Genomic DNA, 24,738 nt, shown 5'->3' on the forward strand with positions numbered 1-24,738 from the left:
AAAGGCACAATCCGAGGATCTAAAGTTTAAAGAAGTTTAAAATCAATTCTGTGTTTAATCAGTAAAGTGAGGCAAGAATAGGGGTGATGCTACTCTGACTATGAAAGTCAGTACTTTAAACCAAGGTTCCTCAGTTTCTACTTCAGTGTGTTTGTACAGATCGGGCGTAGCTTCAATATAACAGTATGTTGTACGTCTGCTCAGTACAGAAATCTAAACCCTTTTTAAATTAAACGGGTTATGAATGGTTCTGCTTTCTCAGAATCAGCTGGAATGACATGCAGCAGCTGTACGTTTAAATGAGTTCAGAGATGATGAGACCTGAGAATTTTGTGGTTTTTCCTGAAAAACTTGACTTCTATTATATGAATGTTTCAAGTTGAACGAGTCACATCCGGCTCCTTCCTCACCAGAACATTGTAGAATTCAAATCCTGGAGCTGAATATGTTGCTCCACATTGATTACAGACACTCAAAGCTAACTCAAATACTCCTTTTCAGCCAAAGCTGGTTCAGGGTTGGTGTTAGAGCCACTTCTAAGTTGGTTCTGGATAAGAGCTGGTTTGGTTTTCCACAACAGGGTTCTCTACCTGTTTGATCGAGTCATCTACTCGATGAACCCAGCTGAAATCTGATCTGTCAGAAAGTCTCTGATCAGCTGACGGTGCAGCCATGTTGGAAAAAGTCTCATTAGTGTGTCTACTGTCTGTTCAGGTGTACTGGCGTCATGCAGCTGGCGATCTGGACCGCTACGTGGTTCTGATCCGTTACAACCACAGCGTGCTGCAGAACAAAAGCGTCTCCGCCGGACACAACGAGTGCGTCTTCTCGTCTCTGACCCAGGGGAGACTCTACACCGTCACCGTGGAAACCTGGAGCGGAGACTTCGTCAGCAGCGTCTCCACCGATGGTCGAACCCGTGAGTTGGAGATGAACTAAACCAACCCGATGTGCGTGTTTTGGTGCTGGTTTCCTTACCGTCTTCTCCTCCAGTTCCAGCAGCTGTGAGCGGTCTGTCACTGGGCAACACCGGAACGGCTGATCTGAACGTCACCTGGAGCCCCGCCCCCGGAGACGTGGACCACTACGAGGTCAGTAAACACCTTTAAAGTGTTAAAGCAGTAAGCATATCAGACAGGCAGCCGAGCAGTCATTCCTTTTCTGTTTCTTTCCATGTTTCTGTTGGAAAAATCCATTTTTTTTATACGATCCTATATCAGAAATCTATATTAAGGTCTCATGTTGTAGTTTGGGCATCGCTGCAGATGCAGTTTTGTCCAAACGTCTTTTTAAGGAGGAGTGGACAGAATAACATGAACGTCTTCATCAATGTGTTAAAGTCCCAGCATTTAGTCATTCACACATTAACATTAATGTTCCGCACTGCGTCATTAAGACATGGCCGATGGAAAGAGCCATTTTATGTGTGATATGTGCAATTCACACAAGATTGGACTGTACATGAAGAGTACAACTAGACTCAGTTTTCTCTTGACGTGTCATAATTCATATTAGCGCGGTGGGTGGAAGCAAGTGAAAAACTCCCTTTTCTTCATGTTAAGCTTCTGTTGAACAGTCAGTGCTACACTGTGAGGGTTTAACTCTACTCAGAGATGTTATCAACACCACATTTAAAACCCCAGGAGATCAATCTTTTCAATCAGTCACACCTCCGCTGTAGAATAAGTTTCATTATGTGTGTTGTTTCCTTAAAAAAGGTTTATTTTTGTTTTTATGTCCTTTCTACTGTTCTTCTGCGCCTGTTTTATCTTCCTGATGATCTTTATTGTCTTCTATAGAGAAGCACTTTGTGACTTTGGAGCTACATAGGTAAAAATGATTAAAACTCAGAAGGAAAAGGGGGATAAAAACAGAAGAAAATGGGATTGTTACAAACATCAAATCAGAGCAAACACCCATTTCTTTCTGTGTTCATGATCGATAGATTGACTGATGACTCAGCTGTAATGCACCAGACGTCAGTTTATTGTTTTCTTTGTTTATACAAAATCTAGAACAAAAACACAAGGCTTTCTGACCCCAGTACAGCAGCTGGTTTAGGCCCAGTTCGACCGCCTCAGTCATGATTAAAAAAAAAAGTTTTTTTTCAGTAATTAAATCATCATTCTCATGAATGTAATGATTCAAGGGAGCAGGGATGGAAATATTTTTTAAAATCCACATATTTAAGAGGTTTAATAAATGATTCTCACTTCAGTTGTGTATTCAGTGACCTCATAGGACTCCTTCATTTAAGCTCTTTACTCACCTGTGCCTGCAGGTCACCGTGCTCTTCAACGACACTCGGGTTTTCCCTCCGGTCACATTAGGCAGCGAGGTGGAGCATCACCTGCTCACCTCTCTGACTCCTGGGAGGCTCTACAAGATCTTGGTGTCAACATTCAGCGGGCCGTACCAGACGGCTCAATTCCTGGAGGGACGAACAGGTAGGACGGCTGAGTATCGGCCACAGACGGAGTTAAAAGACGTCAGAGTCCAGGTTTGGTAAATCCAGATCTGCTTTGTGTCCTCTTCAGTTCCCAGTGCTGTAAGGAACCTGCGGATGCTTCCTCAACGCGGTCAGACGGAATGTGTTGGTGGGCTGTTGGTCACCTGGATGCCTGGAGACGGAGACCTGGACATGTATGTTGTGTCCCTGTCGACCGCGGTGAGCCATATTTATTGATTTACCTTCAATTAGATGATCGATAGATGGACTGATGACAGGATGAATTGAAGACATGGAAGCTGAGATTTCTGTCATCACTTCCTCTCTCCAGGACGGAGTCGCCATCGATACTCGTCCCGTTCCCAAACACGTCTCCTCTCTGGACTTTTTGGATCTGATCCCAGGCCACGCCTACACCGTCACCATCCAATCAATGAGCGGGAAGTTGTCCAACAGCAACACAGCCACCGGCAGAACAGGTTGGACACGCTGATTGATGACATCATTGTGAATGTAATGATTGGAACTTGTAATAGATGTTCTCATTGTGTTTGTTTGTTTGTTTGTGTTTACTTGCCTACAGCTCCAGCCACAGTCACAGCTCTGCAGGCCGACAACGACCACACCACCCACAGCCTCACTGTCAGCTGGGAGCGGCCGGTGGGCGTGTACGACGGCTACAGCCTGCAGCTGCTGGAGAAAGGCGACGTCGCTCTGCTCAATCGATCGGTCGCTGTGGACAAACGAAGCGAGCGTCTGGAGGGTTTGACATCAGGGAAGTGGTATCGTGTGGAGGTGGTGACTCTGAGCGGCGGTGTTAAATCGCTGAACGCCGCTACAGCAGAGGGACAAACACGTGAGTCACCACTGTCCATTGTTTACAATTATCTGGAGTGAGGGTCTTGATGTAAACGCTCATTTGGAATACGACTGGTTGCTTTCTCCTTCAGGTCCGGCTGCGGTCAGTAATCTGACGGTCACCTCGCTCAACACCTCCTCTCTCAGCTTCTCCTGGCAGCCCTCCGACGGCCATGTCGACATTTACGACCTGTCGCTGTACAGCATCATCGAGGCGACGGCCAATCACAGGCCTTCAGGGAGCAGGAAGGAGCATAAGGTGGGATGTCCTTCCTTTCCCTTTACAGCCGGATAAATGTTTGACACTTTCAAAAAGCTAAATGTCATCCACAAGTTTGCTGTCAGAGTTTGATCTTTGAGTCGTTTCAAAGCTGCAATGTCTTCTGTTGTTGTTGTTGTTGTTGTTGTTGTTGTTGTTGTTGTTGCTGCTGCTGCACATGACAAACACAAAAGTGTGTCTTGTGTCCATGAGTTTCAGTCGGCAGTTGCCGTCACATGAAAGCCACTCATAGTCAGGATTGTCACATCTGATCTGTGTTGAGTCAGAATTGAACAATTTGAAAGTAGCCTCAGGTCATAAGACCTGGATGAAGCTCAACTTTGCATCTTAATGAAAAGAAGACTTTTTTAGATTTGGAAAGCTGTTCTGCAGTCTTGATGGCACTTTGGTTCGTGCTTTTTTTTAAAGTCTGATAAGTTTTTCCCACCCAAGTGAAGCCTTATCTCTCCTCGATGATCTGGGAAAGAATGATTCACTCATCTGAAATCACCCAGAGTGCATCTGGTCCCGGCAGCTTTCTGCTGGCTTCTTGTCCATTTCCAGATTTATGTAAGATTTTGATTTCTAATTTTTAAAACTTCTCATCTTATTTAGCAGATCTTCTTTATATTTACTCTCCTGTTAGAGCACTGTGATCAAGCAGCTCTCAGATGTCTGTAGATCTTTGGAACATTTACCTCTCCGTGTACACAGCGGCCGCTCAGACTGCAGACTTATTCAGATACCTGCTGAACCTTTCATATAGTATTTCATTGTGTTTTAGTTTTAAACTTTATTTGCTGTTTGTCGTCAGGCTGCAGGTGAGCTGGTGAACCTGCAGAAAGTCGGTCCAGCTGCACACAGCTGTGTTTTCTCCGGCCTGCGACCAGGGAGTCTGTACAAACTGCAGGTGGTGAGCTGGAGTCGAGACATGAGCAGCGACTCATCTGTCCTCGCTAGAACCGGTCAGTCTGCCATCACTCCTCTCTCCTCCTTCCTCTGCTTTCTTCTTATCGCTGCTCTTTATTTCCTTTTTGTTCCTCTCTAACCTGATGTCTTTCATGTCCCTCCTCTCTGTCTGTTGGCTCTGCAGTTCCGTCTCCAGTCTCATCTCTTCAGGTTCAGAGTTCAGCACGGACGGACAAACTGACGGTCAGCTGGCAGCATGGAGAAGGAAGCTGGAGCAGCTACCAGGTACATTTATCTGCTTTAGTTAGTCTTGATTTGCAGTTGAAAAGAAAGGTGTGTACATCTTAAACACGACTGAGATCCTAATGCTACTTTTTTTTTTAACAAAAGACAGAATATTCTGGCAGGAAATTGTATTTTCTGATGAATGTGTAACAACCCAAACAGAAAAATCAACTGAATATTCAGCTGGTTGTGATTCTTTTAATCTTAAACAGGCCTCCTGCTCTTATTGGAAATGTCTTCTTTTGTGGTTTTGGTTTTAAAGTCTCAATCGGATGGATGACATGTTTCTACATTTCCTGAAAAGAAATCTAAAAAGCAAAGCTGAATCTTTCTTCCTGAGCGCAGCCGTTGGTGTTAAATCTTTTCGGATGATTTAAGGTGGTGTTGTACGATGCCTCTGGAGCCACGGTGGGAGCTCAGACGCTGGGGGCGGAGCACCGGAGTCACACCTTCCCGGGCCTGATCCCTGGTAGGCTGCATCGTGCTGAGGTCATCACGCACAGCGGAGAACTGACCAATAACGTCTCAGCATTCGGGCGCACCTGTAAGTCAGTTTAAAAGAAAATACATTTAAAAAAAAACAACCTGAACTTTAGTTGTAGCTTTAATCCTAATCTGTTTTTTTATCTTCCAGCACCAGAACCACCCACCTCCCTGTCCGTCAAACGCGGCCCGCTCAATCACACCATGGAGCTGTCGTGGTCCGGGCCCGCCAACGGAGACTACGATGACTTCAGCCTGCAGTGGACGCCTGCGGATCCCCTGACCGTCACACGGACTTACCTGACCAGCAGCGTCGTGGCCGGGATGTTTCCAGGGCGACAGTACAACTTCACCTTGATGGCTGTTAGTGGGGGCGGAGCCAAGGGTGGTCCTAAAGTCAAGAGCCAGCCAATCCAGAGGAACGTCAGGACAAGTAGGTGGAGCTGTAATGATGGTGGGAGGAACAATGACATTTTTATGACACAAAGTAACGCAGAGTACAGGCAGAAAATGTTCATTTTTACAGCGTTAAAACAAAAAATGTAAAAGATACCTTTACTGTATAATGTTACACCATTTTAAAATCAACAACCCACTGGTGAAAGACCACCTGCAAACATTAAGAAAAAACACTCTTTAAGGCGAGACCCGGCAGGCAAAAACAGTGATTTTTCATGCAGTGGTCAGTTTTTAGATTTTGGGTCAGTCTACTCCTTCAATATGTGTTCTTTCAACCTGCTATAAAGAAAATTGTGAAAACATAAATTAAAATGTTTTTTTTCATCACATTTTGTTTACTCGCTGCAGTGCGTTTCGCCCAAATTTACCAAAGTTCCCCTATTTAAATCTTTAAATGCCGTTTTTTTCAGTATCAATATCTCAGCCTATGGAGCACCTACTAACACCAAACTTTCCAGTTATACACTTAGCAGTATTCTGAAGATATTTACTGAAGGATTTGTTGATAAATCATTCCTGACCTGATTTATGTGACATTATAATAAACAAATATGACGAAAATCGATGTTTTTTACGCTATGGGCAATATATTTTGATTTCCTAGGAAATGAAAGCAGATATCCTGAAATCCCTCTGTAATTATCTTTTCATTTTGTGTGTAAACAAAATGAAAAAAGAATTTTGCACTTGGCTTTATCATATGTTCAGATTTATCTTCCGGAAAAATATCCAAATTTGCGCATATTTAAAGAGATAATGCCTAATTTGCATACTTAAACATACAAATTTCTAAAACTTGTAATACATTTTTTTTTCATACTTGTATAAGTAATCAACTGAGGAAGTTTCGTGGTGATATCTATTATTTTAAAATATTACCCTATTCATCTGTATTGTCTCGCCTTAAGCTGCTTGATTCATCCAAACCCTCTAAAATATTTAGTTCCTAATCTTATGAAACAGAACTAAACAGCAGCTACTCTGATATGAGAAGCTGTGGTTAGTTTTATTATCTTTTTGTAATATTTCTTAAACACATGCGGACCAAACGCTGACTTTTAAACGTTGAAGACGTTCAGAGGCCGATCAGCTGAAACAGTCAGATGATTGATTGATTGAAGCAGTTTTTTTAATGTTTCTGTAACATTTAAAAAAGTAAAACTTGTTTGGTTTTAATGAGTCGATGCCCATAGAGACCAACGCGCTCAAAAATGTTGGCCACTAGATGGCAGCAGAACACAGCCACAGCCTTGGCTTTAGCTGTCAGCTCGGCTGCTTCTCAGCGGTTGAATCCATTTTTAATCACATTTTGTTTATCTGTGAGGTTTTAGCTGCAGGGATCAAAATTGATCGCCACAAGGAATAAAGTAAATCCAGGCCACATCAACAGCATTTATAAATACGACCCAGTTTCTTCCCCCATCTTCATCTGAGGTCAGCCAAACAGGCAACAGGAAAGTCTTTTCCACATATGGACTCACATGAAATGAATAAATAGTAGCTTGAATTTTTGCCACATTTACTAAATGTCTATAGGACACACGGAGCAGCTGGTGTGTTGTCGGGTTGCAGCAGAGCGTCAGCTCTCAGCTCCTGAGAGGACGCAGTGAAAACTTTAAGGCTTTACAGAAACGACACGTTTCTGGAAGTGAAAATTTATCCTGTAATCAGGTTCATCTTCGGTCTGCTATGAGCCACGAGATGACAAATGTCCTCGTCTCTGTCCTCACTCTGCTTCATTTATCATCTCTAAGAGGCGTTTTTATCATCTCATCAGGACGAATAAACGAAGAGACGTTTATCTGCAGCAGACTCACCGCGCAGCAGGCGCTGCCTTTTCACAGCTCTGAATAAATCAACGTGTGAGGAGTTTATTTCTCCCACCGAGGTCAAAGAAAACACAAACTGGTAAAAGTAAAAGTCCTCTGTCCTTTAGGTCCCTCTCCCCTGAAATCCATCCACTGCTTCCCCGTCTCATCCTCCTCCCTGTCCTGCTCCTGGCTGCCTCCGCCAGCCGACTTCGACTCCTACGAGGTCGAGTGTCGCCGCCATGACAACGAGGAGCTGACCTCGGCACTGAAGCTGGCGGGGGGCGTCACCGCGGTAACGCTGGACCACCTGGACGCATTCAGGAAATACTCAGTGACGGTTAGGGTGTCGTCGGCCGGACAGACGAGTCCGCCGGTGACACAAACCACCGTCACCATGATCGACCGTGAGTTTCCACACACACACACACACACACACACACACACACACACACACTCTGTTGTTTGTGAGGGACTTTATTTACATAATGCTGTCAGTTAATTAATCATGGCCTTCCAAACATGACCCAGAAAGGCCCGGTCCACACACACACCCTCCGGAGGAGTGGTGGAGTCGGCTGTTGAAATAAAACCTGTGTGTAAATGGGTCTGCTCACCTGGGAAACAAAGAGGAACAGACGGCAGCAGAGCTCATAAATCCATCTGCACAAAAAGAAGAAATTATCTTCAGGAATAAAAAGAACACAAACTGTGTGTGAAGTGTAGCAGAGAAGTTACCACGGATCTGCAGCTCCCTTCTTCATGTCATGTCCCAGCCTGTGATGACTCATGTAAAAGCTTTCTGAGCAGCGTTTCTGGGAGTAGTAACTCAGATGACTGTCAAATCACAGAGATTTACTCTCTAACTGGGCCGAGCTTGAAGAGCAGCTGCAGGACTCCTGCTACAATGACGATACAAGGAGGGAACTTTCTTTAATGTCATTGTGGCAAATAACACACTCAGTCTTTGATGCGTCACCTTGTTTCTTCTACTTGCCCTTTCAGAAAGAGTCACTGTGACCCAAAACACAACCCCTATTTCTTTCCTTCATCCACTCGGTTCACACGTGTCTCTTCCAGTCGCCCTCTGCAGGAGTTCAATCATAAATCATCCTGACAGAACCAGACTGGAAAATGAAAAACACTTAAAAAGGAAAAAGAGATGACTCCCAGCAAAGTGTCTCTATTGACAGTGGTGGATCTACATTGTACCACATCAGGGGCCTTATGGGCTTATGTCCAACATCCGTTATTCATAGTTTGCTGCAGTTTGAGTTTTACCTTTAAATACAAATACAAGCAGTTTGTGTGACCGAGAGTCTCTTAAACCAGTGGATTTGCTTTCAGGTCCTCCCGTCCCGCCTCCCATCATGCGTATCAGCGAGAAGTCGTCCAAAGTGACGTCGTCCTCCATCTTGTTCCGCTTCAACTGCTCCTGGTTCAGCGATGCCAACGGGGCCATCCGATACTTTGCCATGATCGTGACCGAGTCTGATGGTGGGAACACACACGCATACACACACAGTTCTTTAACCTTTACACAAACCCTGAATACAACACAAATATAAACTATAATTATTGGTTAATAAATTAGCCTTCTTATTGTAATTTAATCAAATGAAGTTTTATCTGATTTCCTAAATATAAAAACTAAAAATATAACAGAATAAAATAAAATAAAATAATTATTTAGTTTTTGTACAATGAAATCTGTAAACAGTTTTAAGCTGTTGGTTAAGACTTTTTATAGAAATGAACTTTTAAGAAAAAGAAAACGTGACCTTAACCATTTGTTTGCTGGATATTTGTCTATCCTCTGTAACAGCCAATGAGATGCAGCAGCCGGAGCAGCGCCACCCTCTGCCCTCCTACCGCGACTACATCAGCAACTCCTCTGTCAGGGCGTATCAGACCGCTTACTTCCAAAACCGCTGTCCTCAGGACGCTGAGACCTCCGCTGGACAGGTAACAGCATCCTTAAAGTGTGACGGTCAACAAATAATAGCGAATGATTTCAGTGTTTTTATTTCATCAGGAGAACTACACTGACATTTTGTGGATTTTTATTTGAGGGAAGAATAAAAATAAAAATCAGTAGAATCACTTTTTCTTGTTCCAACAGTAAAACAGCAGCAATCAGAACATTTCTATTGATTAATAAATGAAAACCTGATCAGGTGGTGGAGGTGAATCTGGGTGCAGGAGGCGACCGGCTGGGCGGGGCCTGCGATCATTACCATGACGACGATCTCTACCTGAGAGACAGCTACGGCAGCTTCTGTGACGGGCCTCTGAAAGCCAAAACATCCTACAGGTAAACAAAAAGTACACAAACGGCCCTGCAGCATCGTTCCTCATAGCTTATTGATCACTACAGGAGTCTAACAGGTGTGGGTGTGTGTGTGTGTGCGTGTGCGTGTGCGTGCGTGCACAGGCTGAGTGTGCGAGCCTTCACCAAACTGTTAGATGAATACCACAGAGAGTTTGCTCAGCCGCTCTTCAGTGACACTTACCTGTCCACACCGCTCAGGACTCACGCAGGTGAGGAACTACAAACTGCTGGAACTAAGCCGTTTTGTCTAAAAAATGATCAGCTGATTAATCAACTAACCCCTGAAATGTTAATTCAGAGAAACACAAACCAAGCTGACCTGTGATGTTGTTCTGCATCAGAGCCTCTAGGTGGCGTGGTGGAGGGCCTGAGTGCTGGAATGTTCCTCATCGGGATGATGGTGGCAGTTGTGTCTCTGCTGGTTTACAGGCAGAGGCTGCGCAAAGTGTGAGTACAACACTGCACAACGGATCCTCCCCGCAGTCCGAACATTATCGTTCTCACGGTTAAAGAGCAGTGGTCACGAGTCGGGTTTACCTTGAATTTGCCTTTTAATTCAATTTTATTTATAAAGCGCCAAATCACAACAAATGTCATCTCAAGGCACTTCCATAATACAGTCCAATTCAAGCCAATTAGAGTTCAATTCATTGTAATCATCATCCAATAAAATCCAGTTAATTAAAGTCAAAGTTAATCCAATTCATTCATATAAAGCCAATTCAAAAACAATTTCCCAGCTAAGGAAACCAACAGATTGCACTGAAAATTTTCTTCGGTCCAATCCCCGCCCTGAGCTTGCACAAGGCGACTGTGGAGAGACAAAAACTACCTTTTAACAGGAAGAAACCTCCATCAGAACCAGAACCAGGAAGGCGGCCATCTGCCTGGACCAGCTGGGGGCTGAGAGGACAGGAAAGAGGGGACAACAAGCAGCGTAACACCAGGCCAGGGACACCTGCTGAGAGAGAGAAACACAAGTTAATGACAACAATGATGTCATATGCACATGGAGAGGAAAGAGAGCAGAGGGAGGAGAGGTGCATCATGGGAGCTCCCCCAGCAGTCTGGGCCTATAGCAGCTTAACTATGGGATGTTTCAGGCTCACCTGAGCCACCCCTAACTATAAGCTTTATCAGAAAGGAAAGTTTTAAGCCTGGTCTTACAGGTAGAGAGGGTGTCTGCTTCCTGAAGCCAAACTGGCAGCTGGTTCCACAGAGAGGGGCCTGATAACTGAAGGCTCTGCCTCCCAAACTGGCAGCTGGTTCCACAGAGAGGGGCCTGATAACTGAAGGCTCTGCCTCCCAAAGTGGCAGCTGGTTTCACAGAGATGGGCCTGATAACTGAAGGCTCTGCCTCCCAAACTGGCAGCTGGTTCCACAGAGAGGGGCCTGATAACTGAAGGCTCTGCCTCCCAAAGTGGCAGCTGGTTTCACAGAGATGGGCCTGATAACTGAAGGCTCTACCTCCCAAACTGGCAGCTGGTTCCACAGAGAGGGGCCTGATAACTGAAGGCTCTGCCTCCCAAACTGGCAGCTGGTTCCACAGAGAGGGGCCTGATAACTGAAGGCTCTGCCTCCCAAACTGGCAGCTGGTTCCACAGAGAGGGGCCTGATAACTGAAGGCTCTACCTCCCAAACTGGCAGCTGGTTCCACAGAGAGGGGCCTGATAACTGAAGGCTCTGCCTCCCAAACTGGCAGCTGGTTCCACAGAGAGGGGCCTGATAACTGAAGGCACTACCTCCCAAACTGGCACCTGGTTCCACAGAGAGGGGCCTGATAACTGAAGGCTCTACCTCCCAAAGTGGCAGCTGGTTCCACAGAGATGGGCCTGATAACTGAAGGATCTGCCTCCCAAACTGGCAGCTGGTTCCACAGAGAGGGGCCTGATAACTGAAGGCTCTGCCTCCCAAACTGGCAGCTGGTTCCACAGAGAGGGGCCTGATAACTGAAGGCTCTGCCTCCCAAACTGGCAGCTGGTTCCACAGAGAGGGGCCTGATAACTGAAGGCTCTACCTCCCAAACTGGCAGCTGGTTCCACAGAGAGGGGCCTGATAACTGAAGGCTCTACCTCCCAAAGTGGCAGCTGGTTCCACAGAGATGGGCCTGATAACTGAAGGATCTGCCTCCCATTCTGCTTTTAGAAACTCTGGGAACCACAAGTAAACCTGCAGTTTGGGAACGAAGTGCTCTGTTAGGAAAATATCCAACTGTGAGATCTTTAAGATATGATGGAGCTCGGTCATTTAGAGCTTTATATGTGATGAGAAGAGTCATTCATTAATCAGGTCTGGTTTTAGTCAGTTTTAAAGTTGAACCAACTGAAAACTTCTTTGGTTGACATTACGTCACTTTAAACAATATGTTTGACCCTCTTTCTGAGTTTCACAGCGTGCAATAAAAGATAAATCTAGGATTTAGATCACCATTAAAAGTGAGGCGTGTCTGTGGCTGACCTCTGGTAACCCTTCTTATAAATCAGTTTAATGTGCTGCTGACTAACAGAACCAACCTCCTTGGAAACAACCTACGTAATCCAGAAAACATCACATCAGTGTTTTCTGTTGTTTGTTGCAGCAGCAAAGTTAATAAGCTCCAAACATTTTAATTTCGACAACATTAACATTAACCTGGATTAACAGGACTGTTAAACGTGTGTGTGTGTGTGTGTGTGTGTGTGCGCGCAGAGCCGTGCAGGAGAACCCGGTGGTGAGGATGAGCATGTGGAAAGAAGTTCCAGCCTCAGGGATGTATATGGGTGTGAGGAGGTAAGTGTGTGAGAGACCTATAATTATTCTACTTGAGTCCACGAGAGAAGCACTTATTAGTTTCCAGTATCTCCCACGTCCAATATGTGAGCGTGTGAAGTATTAGTTTCCAATAAAGCGCCGGCTCTCTCTGCCAGATGACATCATCGTTCACTCACCAGTACACAGCATCTGTTAATTACTGTGTGTGTGTGTGTGTGTGTGTGTGTGTGTGTGTGTGTGTGTTCACCACATCTTCCTGCTGATAAAACACTAAAAACAGCAGCAGCCTTTTTATTATTTAAAGAATATTAACGAAGGCCAGATAATGACTCATATTTTTGTATCAGCCTGTAAGTGTCAGTTTGTGCAGAGAAAACTGAGAGAACCTGCACAAACTGAGACAAGGTTCCATATCCTACTGCAGCATATATTAACATTGTCCTTTTCAAATAAACTCTAAATAGAACTTAATAACAAGCAGTTATGTCTATTGTTTATTTGTCAGGGACAATACATAGAAACAATAGCCGCTTTCGGACTGTAGGAACCTTTGGTAGTTCTAATAACCTTTTAATCCGCGGGGCCGTTTTCTCCCGCATTCGCACATACAGGAACTCGGGGCCATCTCCCTCAGTTCGTATAACCATTTCAGCTCCTTCTCCTCAGCTGGGTCTGTTCATGGTTCTATAGGAACACATCTGACGGAGGTGTGTGGTGGTCGGTAGCTCCGCCCCTTGTCATGTTGCCACGGCTGAAATGTTTCATCATACCACACAGACACAACCGGCGGGTGTTTAATAAGTTAAACTTACACGTGGTCTCCTTTGTCTGCGGTGCTCTGCTCTCCTTTCTTACTTCATGAAATGAAAAAGTATCGCCTGCGCTCGATCCTTCGTCTCCTGACTCTGTGAGCTCTTCCAGCCTCCATGTTAGACGCCTGATGTGATCGTCCATGATTAATATCACCGTCATGCAGACCATGAACACGGTGGCCTCCCCGCTCTCCATATTAGCTTCTTTGTGGTGTTTTTTCTTCTCTCCTTACTTTTACCGGGTTTTGTTTTGTTGTTGAATGTGGCGCTAAACGGCTAAAGTAGCACGTCACTGACGCAGACGGCTGCGCGCGGCGCATCAGTCCCGACTCATGTGCGAATGCAGACTGAAACAGTTCCGCTGGTGAAGGACAGTTATCAGAATGAAATTCGAGTAGGACAGTTCTGATAACTGCGTTCTTAGAACGGCTCTGTCCGAAAGCGGCTAATGTACATATGACGTGGAGCCATAGATGGTTTGCAGCCTCTGAAGATTGTGAGAAGATTGTGAAAGAAGCACAGAAAACTAACAATAAAACAATGGTGACATCATTCAAAGAGCACAGAGACCTGAGGTGAAGAAAAGGTATTTCACAGTGAATTACTGTGAACTCACTGATCGCACCTGCAAATCTGTGGCCCTTTGAATGAAAGAGAAGATTATCCACAACGTCGTTGGTTTAAAGTCTCCTGATAGCAGCTCCTGTTCCGCTGAACTTTAAAATCATTCTGGAGCAGAACCCACCGACTCATTGAAAACATTTCTAAACGTTACTCCTTCTGATTGTGAGCATGAACAGCATTTATGGATATTCAGAGCTCACTGTTACAGTCAGGCTGAGGAAGTACTGGCTTTTAATGGTGGCCTCACATATGCTGCACTTGTTTGGCACGTTGGTTTTGCTCATCCTCAGAAATGCATGATGTAATATGGAATATCAAACAGCTGTCGCTATTCTGCCAACATCATGTCAAACACAAACTGACAGGATTAGCTCGGCCAATTTCACAAATTAGTTATACGCTCCATTAACACAGTCTCTGTTTTTATTATTATTATTATTATTTTTTTTTTTTTACTTTTATTTTTTAATTTTTTTAAAAATATTTTTTGGGGCTTTTTTATGCCTTTAATGATAGGACAGTTGGAGAGAGACAGGAAGCAGGGGGCAGAGAGAGGGGAGGACATGCAGCGAAGGACCGTCCGGTGCGGGACTCGAACCGGGGCCAGCTGCAGCGAGGACTGTAGCCTCTGTACATGGGGCGGCTGCTTAACCCACTACGCCACCAACCGCCCCTGTTTTTATTATTATTATTATAAGCACCTTTATTCAGTTATGACTGAGTTCTTTGAAAGAAAATCGGCCAAAAAACTTGCAGTCTGTTTTCTAGTGCGCCCCCTGGTGGATTCTCCTGGGAACATGCGTAGCATGACGTTAAAACGAGCACAATCTCTGCCTGGAAGCAGTTCTGTTGACATTTACCTAGACTGTTTGACTGTTTCACCTTTAGAGTATGACTAATAACTGGACTGTATGTTTTTCTCTTCCTGCAGTAACCGCCGTGTCACCAGGTGAGTTTTGGTTATCTAAAACTATTTAAAACTTTAGTTAAAACAGCCGATGATGTACAACTTTAACGTGTTTGCTCATTTTTCTGTTCAGTCCGATCAAAGCCTGCCACTTCGAGTCCCATCTGACCAAACTGCAGGCCGACTCCAACTACCTGCTGTCTGAAGAGTTTGAGGTAATTTTTTGATTGCAGAGTTGTGCATTTAAAGGAATAAATCACTATGCTTCTGGGGCAAGGAAGTGAGGGAACTCATATTCAAACCTTCATGTTTTCTTCCCAAAGGAGACGCATCATCAGTCTTTATGTACAATCTGTGCTGGTGATGCAACAGGAACCAATGAGCCCACTTTCAGAAGCTGATGTTGACTGTTTAAAGCTTCCTTATACAAGCATCAGAAGTAAATGTTGTGTTTGTGCAGGACCTGAAGGACGTGGGCCGCAACCAGATGATGGACGTCGCCAGACTGCCGGAAAACAGAGGAAAGAACCGCTACAACAACATCCTGCCATGTTAGTATGACTGTGAGCCAGTGCTGCAGCAACAAGTCAAACACAGGGAAGCCGTCAGTAATTAGTCTGAGCCCCCGAGAACAAAATAAAGCAATCAGTAAGAAAATCAATAAAACGGTGACATGGTTGGAATGTTTAACAGGACAGTACCTGTTCCCATGGTGACGTTGAGGTTTGAAGTGATGAAAACCAAAATAATCCTGAACACAGTCTGTTCAGAGCCCGTCTTCCTGATAACATTTTATTAAATGGTGACAAATCCCCAGATTAGGTTTAATATCACAAACAGCATAGTTAATAAACTGGCTGGTAGTAGAAGTCACAAAGTTAATATTTTCTAATAGTTCAGTGATGTCTCACTAATCAATCAATGAAAAAGTGAAAGGTGGTCCAGATGCATCACATTGTTCAAATACTGTGATGTCTGAGATGAAGGAGGATTTCTTTTTTCGGTGTCGGTCGCAGCTGCATTAGATTCTATAACAAGGTCTGAAGGAGTTAAAAACTGAACCGAAGGGATCTTAGGAAGCCAAGGAAGGTTAATAGATGATAAATATATAAGCTAAAAGATGAGGAACCGGCTTTGTAACCGTCAGAAACAAACAATAGCTGCAGTACCTAGTTGTGCCACCAAGTGGAGCCTCATTATTCAGTATTACCACGGTTTCTCATGGGAAACCTAAAAATTTGTAACCATGCAAACGATGCACGCCAACTACACGCAAGCCTGGATTTAGGAAAAAAGAAAAAGAGGAGTGATTCTTTACCCTTTTTTAACACAAAAGTCATGCCGGATCGTTACTGATAAAACACAACAAGATGATGTCATAGAATGAGCTGAGCAACAGCGTGGTCGGTCAGAGCGCTCTCAGTTTAGAGAGTGGGGAGGTTGAGACAACGACGTGCACATGTTTTTCAGACGGTTGTTTACTTTGTTACTGTTGGATCTCACTGCTCATCAACTGTGACCAACAGTTCAGTCGGTATGAGAACACCAACAACTATTCAGTAAGAATGAGGGGAAGCCCAAACACCTTAATAATACCAGTCAGTGAATTCTTCCTGGGGAAATCATAACTGGAATTAGTGTGTCCAGTAATGTACTAAAGTCAAACTACCTGGGATTATTGGAAAAAAACTTTTAAACAGTTTTCATTATAAATACTTAAATATTTGCATTTCCATTGAAAATATCCATCTATTTCCACTACATGTACATCAGCAACCTCTAACTGTCATCTTCATTAGCAGCAGAAGTTATTTACAGAAACTAATGGGGTGTTTTAAAGTCAAATGAAGCAGTTTGCAGTGGATTTGTTGCGTGTTAATTTTGGTTAAATGAGGTCATTAAGTGTCAGTGTGTAACTGCAGCTCATTTTCTATGCGAACAGTAAAATCTGATTTTTGCCTCGAGGTCATACGTTTAAACACTGGCAGCTCTAAAATTAACTGTCAGAGGAATCAACGCCCACAGTGGAACACATTTTAATTAATATTCCCACAATAATCAAGTACTTTTACTGGTGTGGGCGTTCACAGTGCCGCTCACAAAATCCAACTTGTTCCCATTTTTACATCACAACTACGAGCCAACTTCCATCTGAACGATTCATGTATGTTTCTGTGTCCAGATGATTCCACCAGAGTCAAGCTGTCGTATCTGGAGGATGACCCCTGCTCCGACTACATCAACGCCAGCTACACACCTGTACGAACGAACGAACACACACACACACACACACACACTAACACAGACGTACTGATCTCTGCTGTTTGTTCACAGGGTAATAACTACCGCAGGGAGTACATCGCCACTCAGGGGCCGCTGCCAGGAACCAAAGATGATTTCTGGCGGATGGTGTGGGAGCACGGCGTCTACAACATTGTCATGGTGACGCAGTGTGTGGAGAAAGGACGGGTGAGTTGTTTTAGTTTCATCAGTCCACCCAACCAACAAATATCAATTCAAACACAGAGATGGTGTTAAAAGTGGTTAATTTAAAGGACAAACTCAGTGGAGAATGCAAAGGTGATGTTGTGTGTCAGCTTGTTTGGACGCCATTTTGGATTTTTGCTTGATCTCAGGTTCTCTTTCATATGTACAGACCTTGAATGCTGACTTCAGGATAGTTCATCTACTCTCAATGGAGGGTCAGCCTGCAAAATTAAATCAGCCCCTTCACAATTACCAGATGTTAAACTATTTCTATTAATAAAGCTGCTCTGATTCACATACTTTTGTTTCTTTTGTCAGAAACTGGGACTGAAAATCAGCCCATTGAGACTACGTTTCAGCTCACCCAAAGCATTTCCAGACTGTCGCTCTGCTCTAATAAAATCCTGATTCTAGAACCACAGAATCACCATTAAAGTAGCTTAAAGACAGCGTCTGTGCAGTGAACTCAGCTGCACTTACATGCTCAAGTTAATACATATATTATTAGACTACTAATAAGCACTACACACAACCCCATTTAAAAAATAAAAATCCCTTTAACTTACAAACTGAAGAACAATGGTCTTATGTTACTGTGAAGATTGATTTTGAAACATTTGCATATTTTTTAATTTTGATTCTACCAGGTTAAAAATCAGAGTCCTGAAATGTTCTGAAGTCTTCAGATGTTCTGTTTGCAGGTGAAGTGTGATCAGTACTGGCCCGCAGACAGAGAGCCGCTGTACTATGGCGACCTGGTCATCCAGATGATGTCAGAGTCCGTCCTGCCTGAGTGGACCATCCGAGAGTTCAAGATCACCTCGGTACCTGCTCTTCATCTCTGACTGCACTTTTACTTACTATACAAACTCACAGCTGCACCAAAGCAAACTTTCAAAGATTCTATACTTATTTTTGAAAGTTTAGACTGACTATATAAGTCTTCTTATACAAATATATTTTTAAAAAGCTGTCACAATATCTTCCCGTTCACAAGAATTTACATACGAAGTTGTAGTTAAAGCCCTTCGATTGAACCGTTTAAAATAGTTCAGGAGTCCAACAGAAACTGAGCCGACAGCTAATGTTACCAGTCGCTGTTACAGTGGTAGAGCCGAGCAGTGAGGCTCCAAGTTCAGCTTCACTTAATCAGATGTAACGACTGAAACAGCAGTAAGGTACGCTCAGGTTTCCAGGAATTAGACCCTGACAGACAGTCCTTATAAACAGCAAATATTCACGCTGACTGCACGTTTAAATTCAGAGCAGAACAGAACAAAAACCTCAGACTTAAATGTCTGACAGTGCTGTTCAGGTGTAAAAGAGGCACTGAAGAACATTTTCTGTGGTGATGAAAAGGCCTTAAATGTAATCTGCTGCAGCGGAACATTTCACGTCATTTTCTCACTCATCAGCAGCTGATAATGAATTCTTTCCTGATGAATCCTGACAGGAGAGCAGCTGCAGTTACCCTCGGATGCTGCGGCACTTCCACTACACCGTGTGGCCCGATCACGGAGTCCCTGAGAGCACCCAGTCCCTGATCCAGTTTGTCAGGACGGTCCGGGACTACGTGGACCGGTCTCCCAGTACCGGAGCCAGCGTGGTGCACTGCAGGTGAGACACAGGGTTTCCTCAGCCACCTTTCTGATTAGCAGAATAATTCTGGATGACTGTCCGTTTTCCACCATCTTGGACTGGACTGTGTTTCGGGCCTAATGTGGGCCCTGCTGTTTGTGTGGCAGTGCTGGGGTTGGGCGCACAGGAACGTTCATGGCATTGGACCGGGTTCTCCAGCAGCTGGACTCCAAAGGAACCATCGACCTGTACGGCTGCGTGTTCGACCTCCGCCTGCATCGCCAACACATGGTCCAGACCGAGGTACAGCACACGCAGCAGAGCATACGGGACCAAACCGTAGGTGGGCTTACATCTGATGAAGACTCACCGTGTGTATGTGTGTGTGTGTGTGTGTGTGTGTGTGTGTTTCAGTGTCAGTATGCCTTCCTGCATCAGTGCGTGCGCGACGTCCTCAGAGCCAGAAAGCACCGCAGTGAGCAGGAGAACCCTCTGTACCCCATCTACGAGAACTTCAACCCCGAGTACTGCCACGGTGGGTCCATACCCCCCATCACTCAAACTCCCTGCAGTTTCTGCTCTGCGTTGTGAACTTTTCTCAGCATTTGTAATAACCGATGAGATTTAAATGTCACTGAGCTTTCGGTGAACTCTTCAGCAGGCGGGAAACCTCCCAATGTTCATCATTTAATGCTTCATCCCTTCAGATCGAAAAGAGAATTTTTGGGGGTTTTGACTGTTGGTTAATTAAAGAAAATAATCCTGTGAAAACATCTTGAGACAAAAGGAATAGTCTGCAGATTCATCTGTTAAAAACATATTGCTACAGCTGAAGATTGGACAGGAAAACTGTTTTTTCTACATCATTCAGTGGGAATACATTTCCACTGTGGTTTAGCTAGAAAATTAACTGCAAACTACTAGTTAAACCTTTGACTCATTTTGGTAAATAAGCTCGTCCGATGTCCCTGAATCTGTTCTGTACCAGAAATGGAAACTCGGTGGCTACATGTAGAAGCTATTGACCTTAATCTGAATAAGACAACATTCTTATTCCTGTTCACATGTTGCAGTCCTGTTCAGCAGCTGATACGATCGCTGCATTTGTCATTTTGACACTGCAGGAGCAGCTCATAAGAAGTATATTCAGCACACACAAACGTGGCCACTAACCCACGGGCGCATCTGTGGGCAGCACTGTGTTGCTATGGAAACAGACAGTAAAAGAAGTGTGAAACATGTGACTCTGCCATGTTGACCAGTGATCCTCACTCTGCTTTACATCAGAGGCACTTTTACCACAACGAGCCACCCAAACTATGAAGCATCCCTTCTCATTTAGCCTTCCACAACTTATTTAATCAAAAAGCAGGTATGTTTATATGATTTATATTTGGACTTTGTTTCTTTCCATCTGTTTTTTTTATTTAAAAAAAAGATGAAGTTTTACTGTCTGAGCACATCATGCAGGTAACATTTAAAAACCAAATCTGCTCCACTGTGCAGTGTTGCCAGATTGGTGGCGGTTTCCAGCCTTATTAGTATTAACTTTAAATAAACTTTTAACTTTAGAGGAAAATAACTGCATGCTTCAACTCTAGTGCACTATGAAAATGAATAAAATACAACTATTGGACACTAAGTTGAACATAGTTGTGTCACAAAACTGTGCCTCCATGCAGACTCTATCACAGCTTTATTTAGTTGTTGCTCACTCTCATATAACCTGACTTTACTCAGGTTATAGCAGAATATTACTATGCATGTAGAAGTAGGGCTTGAGCTGGGCTCCATCCATCCATCCATCATCTTCCGCTTCTCCGGGGATCGGGTCGCGGGGGCAGCAGCTTGAGCAAAGAGACCCGGACGTCCCTGTCCCCGGCCACTTCCTCCAGCTCTTCTGGGGGGACCCCGAGGCGTTCCCAGGCCAGCCGAGAAACATAGTCTCTCCAACGTGTCCTGGGTCTTCCCCGGGGCCTCCTCCCAGTGGGACGGGCCCGGAACACCTCACCGGGGAGGCGTCCAGGAGGCATCCTAACCAGATGCCCGAGCCACCTCATCTGACTCCTCTCGATGCGGAGGAGCAGTGGTTCTACTCCGATGACCGAGCTTCTCACCCTATCTCTGGAGAGATCACGGCCCGATGACGCTAACAGAACCACATCACCCCCAAAAAGCAGGGACCCAATTCTGAGGTCGCCAAACTGGACCCCCTCAACGCCCTGGCTGCACCTAGAAATGTGTTTCCAACCCTCACCGGAAACACGTCCGGACCAGACTCTGACACCGGTCACACAGAGCCCGAGCAGCACTCCATACTCCCGGAGCACCCCCCACAGGACTCCCCGAGGGACACGGTCGAACGCCTTCTCCAAGTCTACAAAACACATGTAGACTAGTTGGGCGAACTCCCATCACCCTCCAGGACCCTGCTGAGGGTGTAGAGCTGTTCCACGGCCGGGACGAAAACCACACTGCACCTCCTGAATCCGAGGTTCGACTATCCGGCGGATCCTCCTCTCCAGTACCCCCAAAAAGACCTTACCAGGGAGGCTGAGGAGTGTGATCCCCTATAGTTGGAACACACCCTCCGGTCCCCCTTTTTAAAGAGGGGGACCACCACCCCGATCTGCCAGTCCAGAGGCACTGCCCCCGATGTCCACGCGATGTTGCAGAGTCGTGTCAACCAAGACAGCCCCACAACATCCAGAGCCTTGAGGAACTCCGGGCGGACCTCATGCACCCCCGGGGCCTTGCCACCGAGGAGCTTTTTGACCACCTCGGCAACCTCAGCCCCAGAAATGGGAGGACCCACGTCCGAGCTCCCCAACTCTGCTTCCTCATCGGAAGGCGTGTTGGTAGGATTGAGGAGGTCCTCAAGTATTCCCCCCACCTACTCACAACGTTCCCGTTTGAGGTCAGCAGAGCCCCATCCCCACCATTTTTGGCGTTGGCTCTCCTGAGCCGCCGGATGGTGGAGCAGAATCTCTTCGAGGCCATCCGTAAATTGTTCTCCATGGCCTGACCGAACTCCTCCCACGCCCGAGTTTTTGCCTTAGCAACCATCGAGGCTGCGTTCCGCTTGGCCTGTCGGTACCCATCAGCTGCTTCATTGGCCAAAAAGGCCCAATAGGACTCCTCCTTCAGCTCGACGGCTTCCCTCACCGCTGGGGTCCACCAGCGGGTTTGGGTGTTGCTGCCACAACAGGCCCCGACCACCTTATGGCCACAGCTTCGGTCTGCCGCCTCAACAAGAAGGAACATGGTCCGGAACATGGTCCGGAACATGGCCCATTCAGACCCATTCAGACCCATTCGGACTCAATGTCCCCCCACATGATTGAAGCTCAACCGGCAGCTCATGGGGGGAGCTGGGCTGTTTAATTAAACTATGGTATTTTAAAACAGTTCCTGATTACTTTAGAATATAGAGAATTAAGTTTGATGTTCAGTGACGCTTACATCTTTTTAGTTTTGGGGAACACGACCCAGACATTTCTACTTTCTTGTGTCTCATCTGTTTATCATCTCTGTCTCCTCAGATTTCATCTACACTGGACGCTAAAGAGACGACCGCATTCATCCAATCAGGAGGGAGAAAAACTTTCCCACGCCTGCCAGCAAAGTTTAAACAAACAAAACAAAACTGGAGATAAAACTTCTCAGCTCAGTTTCATTTGATTCATTTTACACCAACAGAAGCTGGTAGTTGTGTTTGCTGGCACCACAGAGGTGCTTTGTTAGTAAGTTCAGCTGCATCTCAGCACTGACCTCCTGATTCAAGCTTTTTTAATAATCACTGATTAACCAAAAGCACTTCCCAAACTATCACCTAAAGTTGCCAAGTGGTCAAGTATCAGCTGATCTGACCAGATGGGTTTAACAATGAAGCAACATCAGGCTGAAAATACCTGCTAAACCATCTTTTAACCTGAATACGTCGCCTGCTCCGGGGAAAGAGTTTCTAATCTAATTTAAAAAGTGTCACTGATTGTGCTCCTGATATCAGACAGAAACAAACTGGAAGCTCATTAACGTAGAATAAACATCAGCTGTTCTGATGGTATGATGATAATTAAATTCAACCAGAATATAGAGTTGATTCGGAACAAAAATGTGACCCCTTAAACCTGAACTCAGAGTTGAAGGGACCATGTGGAGTTAGTGACGCCTCCTAACAAAGCTGAGCCATGAAAACTTATCTGTACTGTTGACATCGCAGCATTTTTTTTTAATTGATCAGCCTGCTGGTGTTTATCAGAACATTCAGTAAAAGTTCCTTTAAATTAGATAAGAAACTAAAGTGAATCAGTTTCAGAGCTGAATGCACCTTTTCATGTTTTCTCCTCAGCCGTATTAATGGCTTCTTCTTTCATTGTTTCACCTAAAGTTTCCTGTCTTCCCACATCAGCATTACAATGAAATCCTCATCTTCTACAGCTTCAAACCTCGTAGTTACAGATAATAACCAACACAGAGCGAATCCCAAAGAACAATAACTGCAGAGCACAAACCGATCTGAAATGATCCGAGTCAAAGTGATTCTTAAAGACATCTGATGTTTGTCAGGAGCGACAGCACACAGGGGAAGCAAAGCCATCTATTTTTATACCCTCTATAACACTGTATGTTCTCACTCACTGCTCCATATAAGCTGTTTATTTAAAAAGTTACACGTATTGCTGTATGTAAATATTGATGTAATACTCCTTTTTTACGTTATAATGAATTTATATGTGTGTCAGGTATGTTCATGCTGTGGAATATTTAGATACTTCCAGTTTCTTGTCAAGTAGCTGAAAGCAAATCAAACATCCTGCGTTCAGACTTCAACTTACCTCTTTCTGATAGTTTCATTGGAAAAAAGAGTTTGAAACGGCTACAGTGAGTCTTTCATTACATCGTTTATAAACTGTGAAGAATAAATAACTGTTGTAGTAATATAAATTAAGTCTGAATGGAAACTGGAGGCTTTGTTTTCCTCCCACTTAGATAAAATTAGAAAAGAAAGCAAATTATCTCATTTTATTGGATCGTCTTTTTAAATTGAAATGCTACATTTTTCTGGGTATCAGACTGTATTAAACGCTTCGTTTCATGTGACTGCTGGAGGTTTTTAGGCATTTTAAATGATTTCTGATCCCACGTGAAGAGTTTTATTGATTGAAAAAACAAAGTATTGAATTTGTTCAAATGAATAAATAAATCAGGACAATCAAAGTTCTGACTGCCTTTCATTTTGTATTTTTAAAGTTTGGATTATTTTCTGTCTAATTTGCAAAATTGTGATGTCACTTTCAGACATGTCACCCAGGCCTGAGATGATGTAGAAATCTGTTGTATTCCAGCTGCCTGTAAACTGAACCACAAAGAACTAATTAAAAGTAGCCGCCCCACTGCTTCTGCTTCAGTCTTTCTTTGTGTGGGAGAAAAAGCACAGACCAATACATGCAGTCACCTGTTCAAATGTAATTCAACTGAAAACCATTAATAGATCCACCACACACTGCTTATATGTAGGTTGGTGTGACATATGCTGTCTGCGTTTCTACAGAAACAAAACTCCAGAACATTCAGATGCACAAAGAAAAGAAAACCAAGCAACAGAAGGCAGCATCAGAGGAGCTGACTCTCAAACTTTTGATTTCCATGTTGATCTGAGGCCAGGGCAGAACTGGGTGCCCCAGTTACAGCAGCTACTGGAGGCTCACAGGAGCGCTGAGCCCGAATCCCTCCA

General features: G+C 44.5%; 1 protein-coding gene across 1 annotated transcript in view; it reads left to right on the plus strand.

Moving 5' to 3' along the window:
• The window catches only part of ptprb (protein tyrosine phosphatase receptor type b), a 44,157-nt gene extending 19,757 nt beyond the window's left edge, over positions 1-24,400 (plus strand). The window contains exons 13-40 of the mRNA XM_075472296.1: positions 715-919; positions 994-1,091; positions 2,282-2,447; positions 2,538-2,668; positions 2,781-2,928; positions 3,033-3,305; positions 3,400-3,566; positions 4,381-4,531; positions 4,660-4,760; positions 5,139-5,304; positions 5,395-5,676; positions 7,639-7,917; positions 8,858-9,007; positions 9,336-9,475; positions 9,688-9,824; positions 9,945-10,051; positions 10,184-10,289; positions 12,531-12,611; positions 14,961-14,978; positions 15,070-15,151; positions 15,397-15,487; positions 17,119-17,195; positions 17,271-17,405; positions 18,125-18,247; positions 18,877-19,040; positions 19,169-19,304; positions 19,416-19,536; positions 22,544-24,400. Coding sequence (XP_075328411.1) covers positions 715-919; positions 994-1,091; positions 2,282-2,447; positions 2,538-2,668; positions 2,781-2,928; positions 3,033-3,305; positions 3,400-3,566; positions 4,381-4,531; positions 4,660-4,760; positions 5,139-5,304; positions 5,395-5,676; positions 7,639-7,917; positions 8,858-9,007; positions 9,336-9,475; positions 9,688-9,824; positions 9,945-10,051; positions 10,184-10,289; positions 12,531-12,611; positions 14,961-14,978; positions 15,070-15,151; positions 15,397-15,487; positions 17,119-17,195; positions 17,271-17,405; positions 18,125-18,247; positions 18,877-19,040; positions 19,169-19,304; positions 19,416-19,536; positions 22,544-22,566 — 3,858 coding nt within the window. The 3' untranslated portion in view covers positions 22,567-24,400. The remainder of the gene's footprint in view (positions 1-714; positions 920-993; positions 1,092-2,281; positions 2,448-2,537; positions 2,669-2,780; positions 2,929-3,032; positions 3,306-3,399; positions 3,567-4,380; positions 4,532-4,659; positions 4,761-5,138; positions 5,305-5,394; positions 5,677-7,638; positions 7,918-8,857; positions 9,008-9,335; positions 9,476-9,687; positions 9,825-9,944; positions 10,052-10,183; positions 10,290-12,530; positions 12,612-14,960; positions 14,979-15,069; positions 15,152-15,396; positions 15,488-17,118; positions 17,196-17,270; positions 17,406-18,124; positions 18,248-18,876; positions 19,041-19,168; positions 19,305-19,415; positions 19,537-22,543) is intronic.
• The last annotated feature ends 338 nt before the right edge of the window (positions 24,401-24,738 follow it).

The sequence above is a fragment of the Odontesthes bonariensis genome, chromosome 8 (assembly GCF_027942865.1).
Source record: "Odontesthes bonariensis isolate fOdoBon6 chromosome 8, fOdoBon6.hap1, whole genome shotgun sequence".
Lineage (NCBI taxonomy): Eukaryota > Metazoa > Chordata > Actinopteri > Atheriniformes > Atherinopsidae > Odontesthes > Odontesthes bonariensis.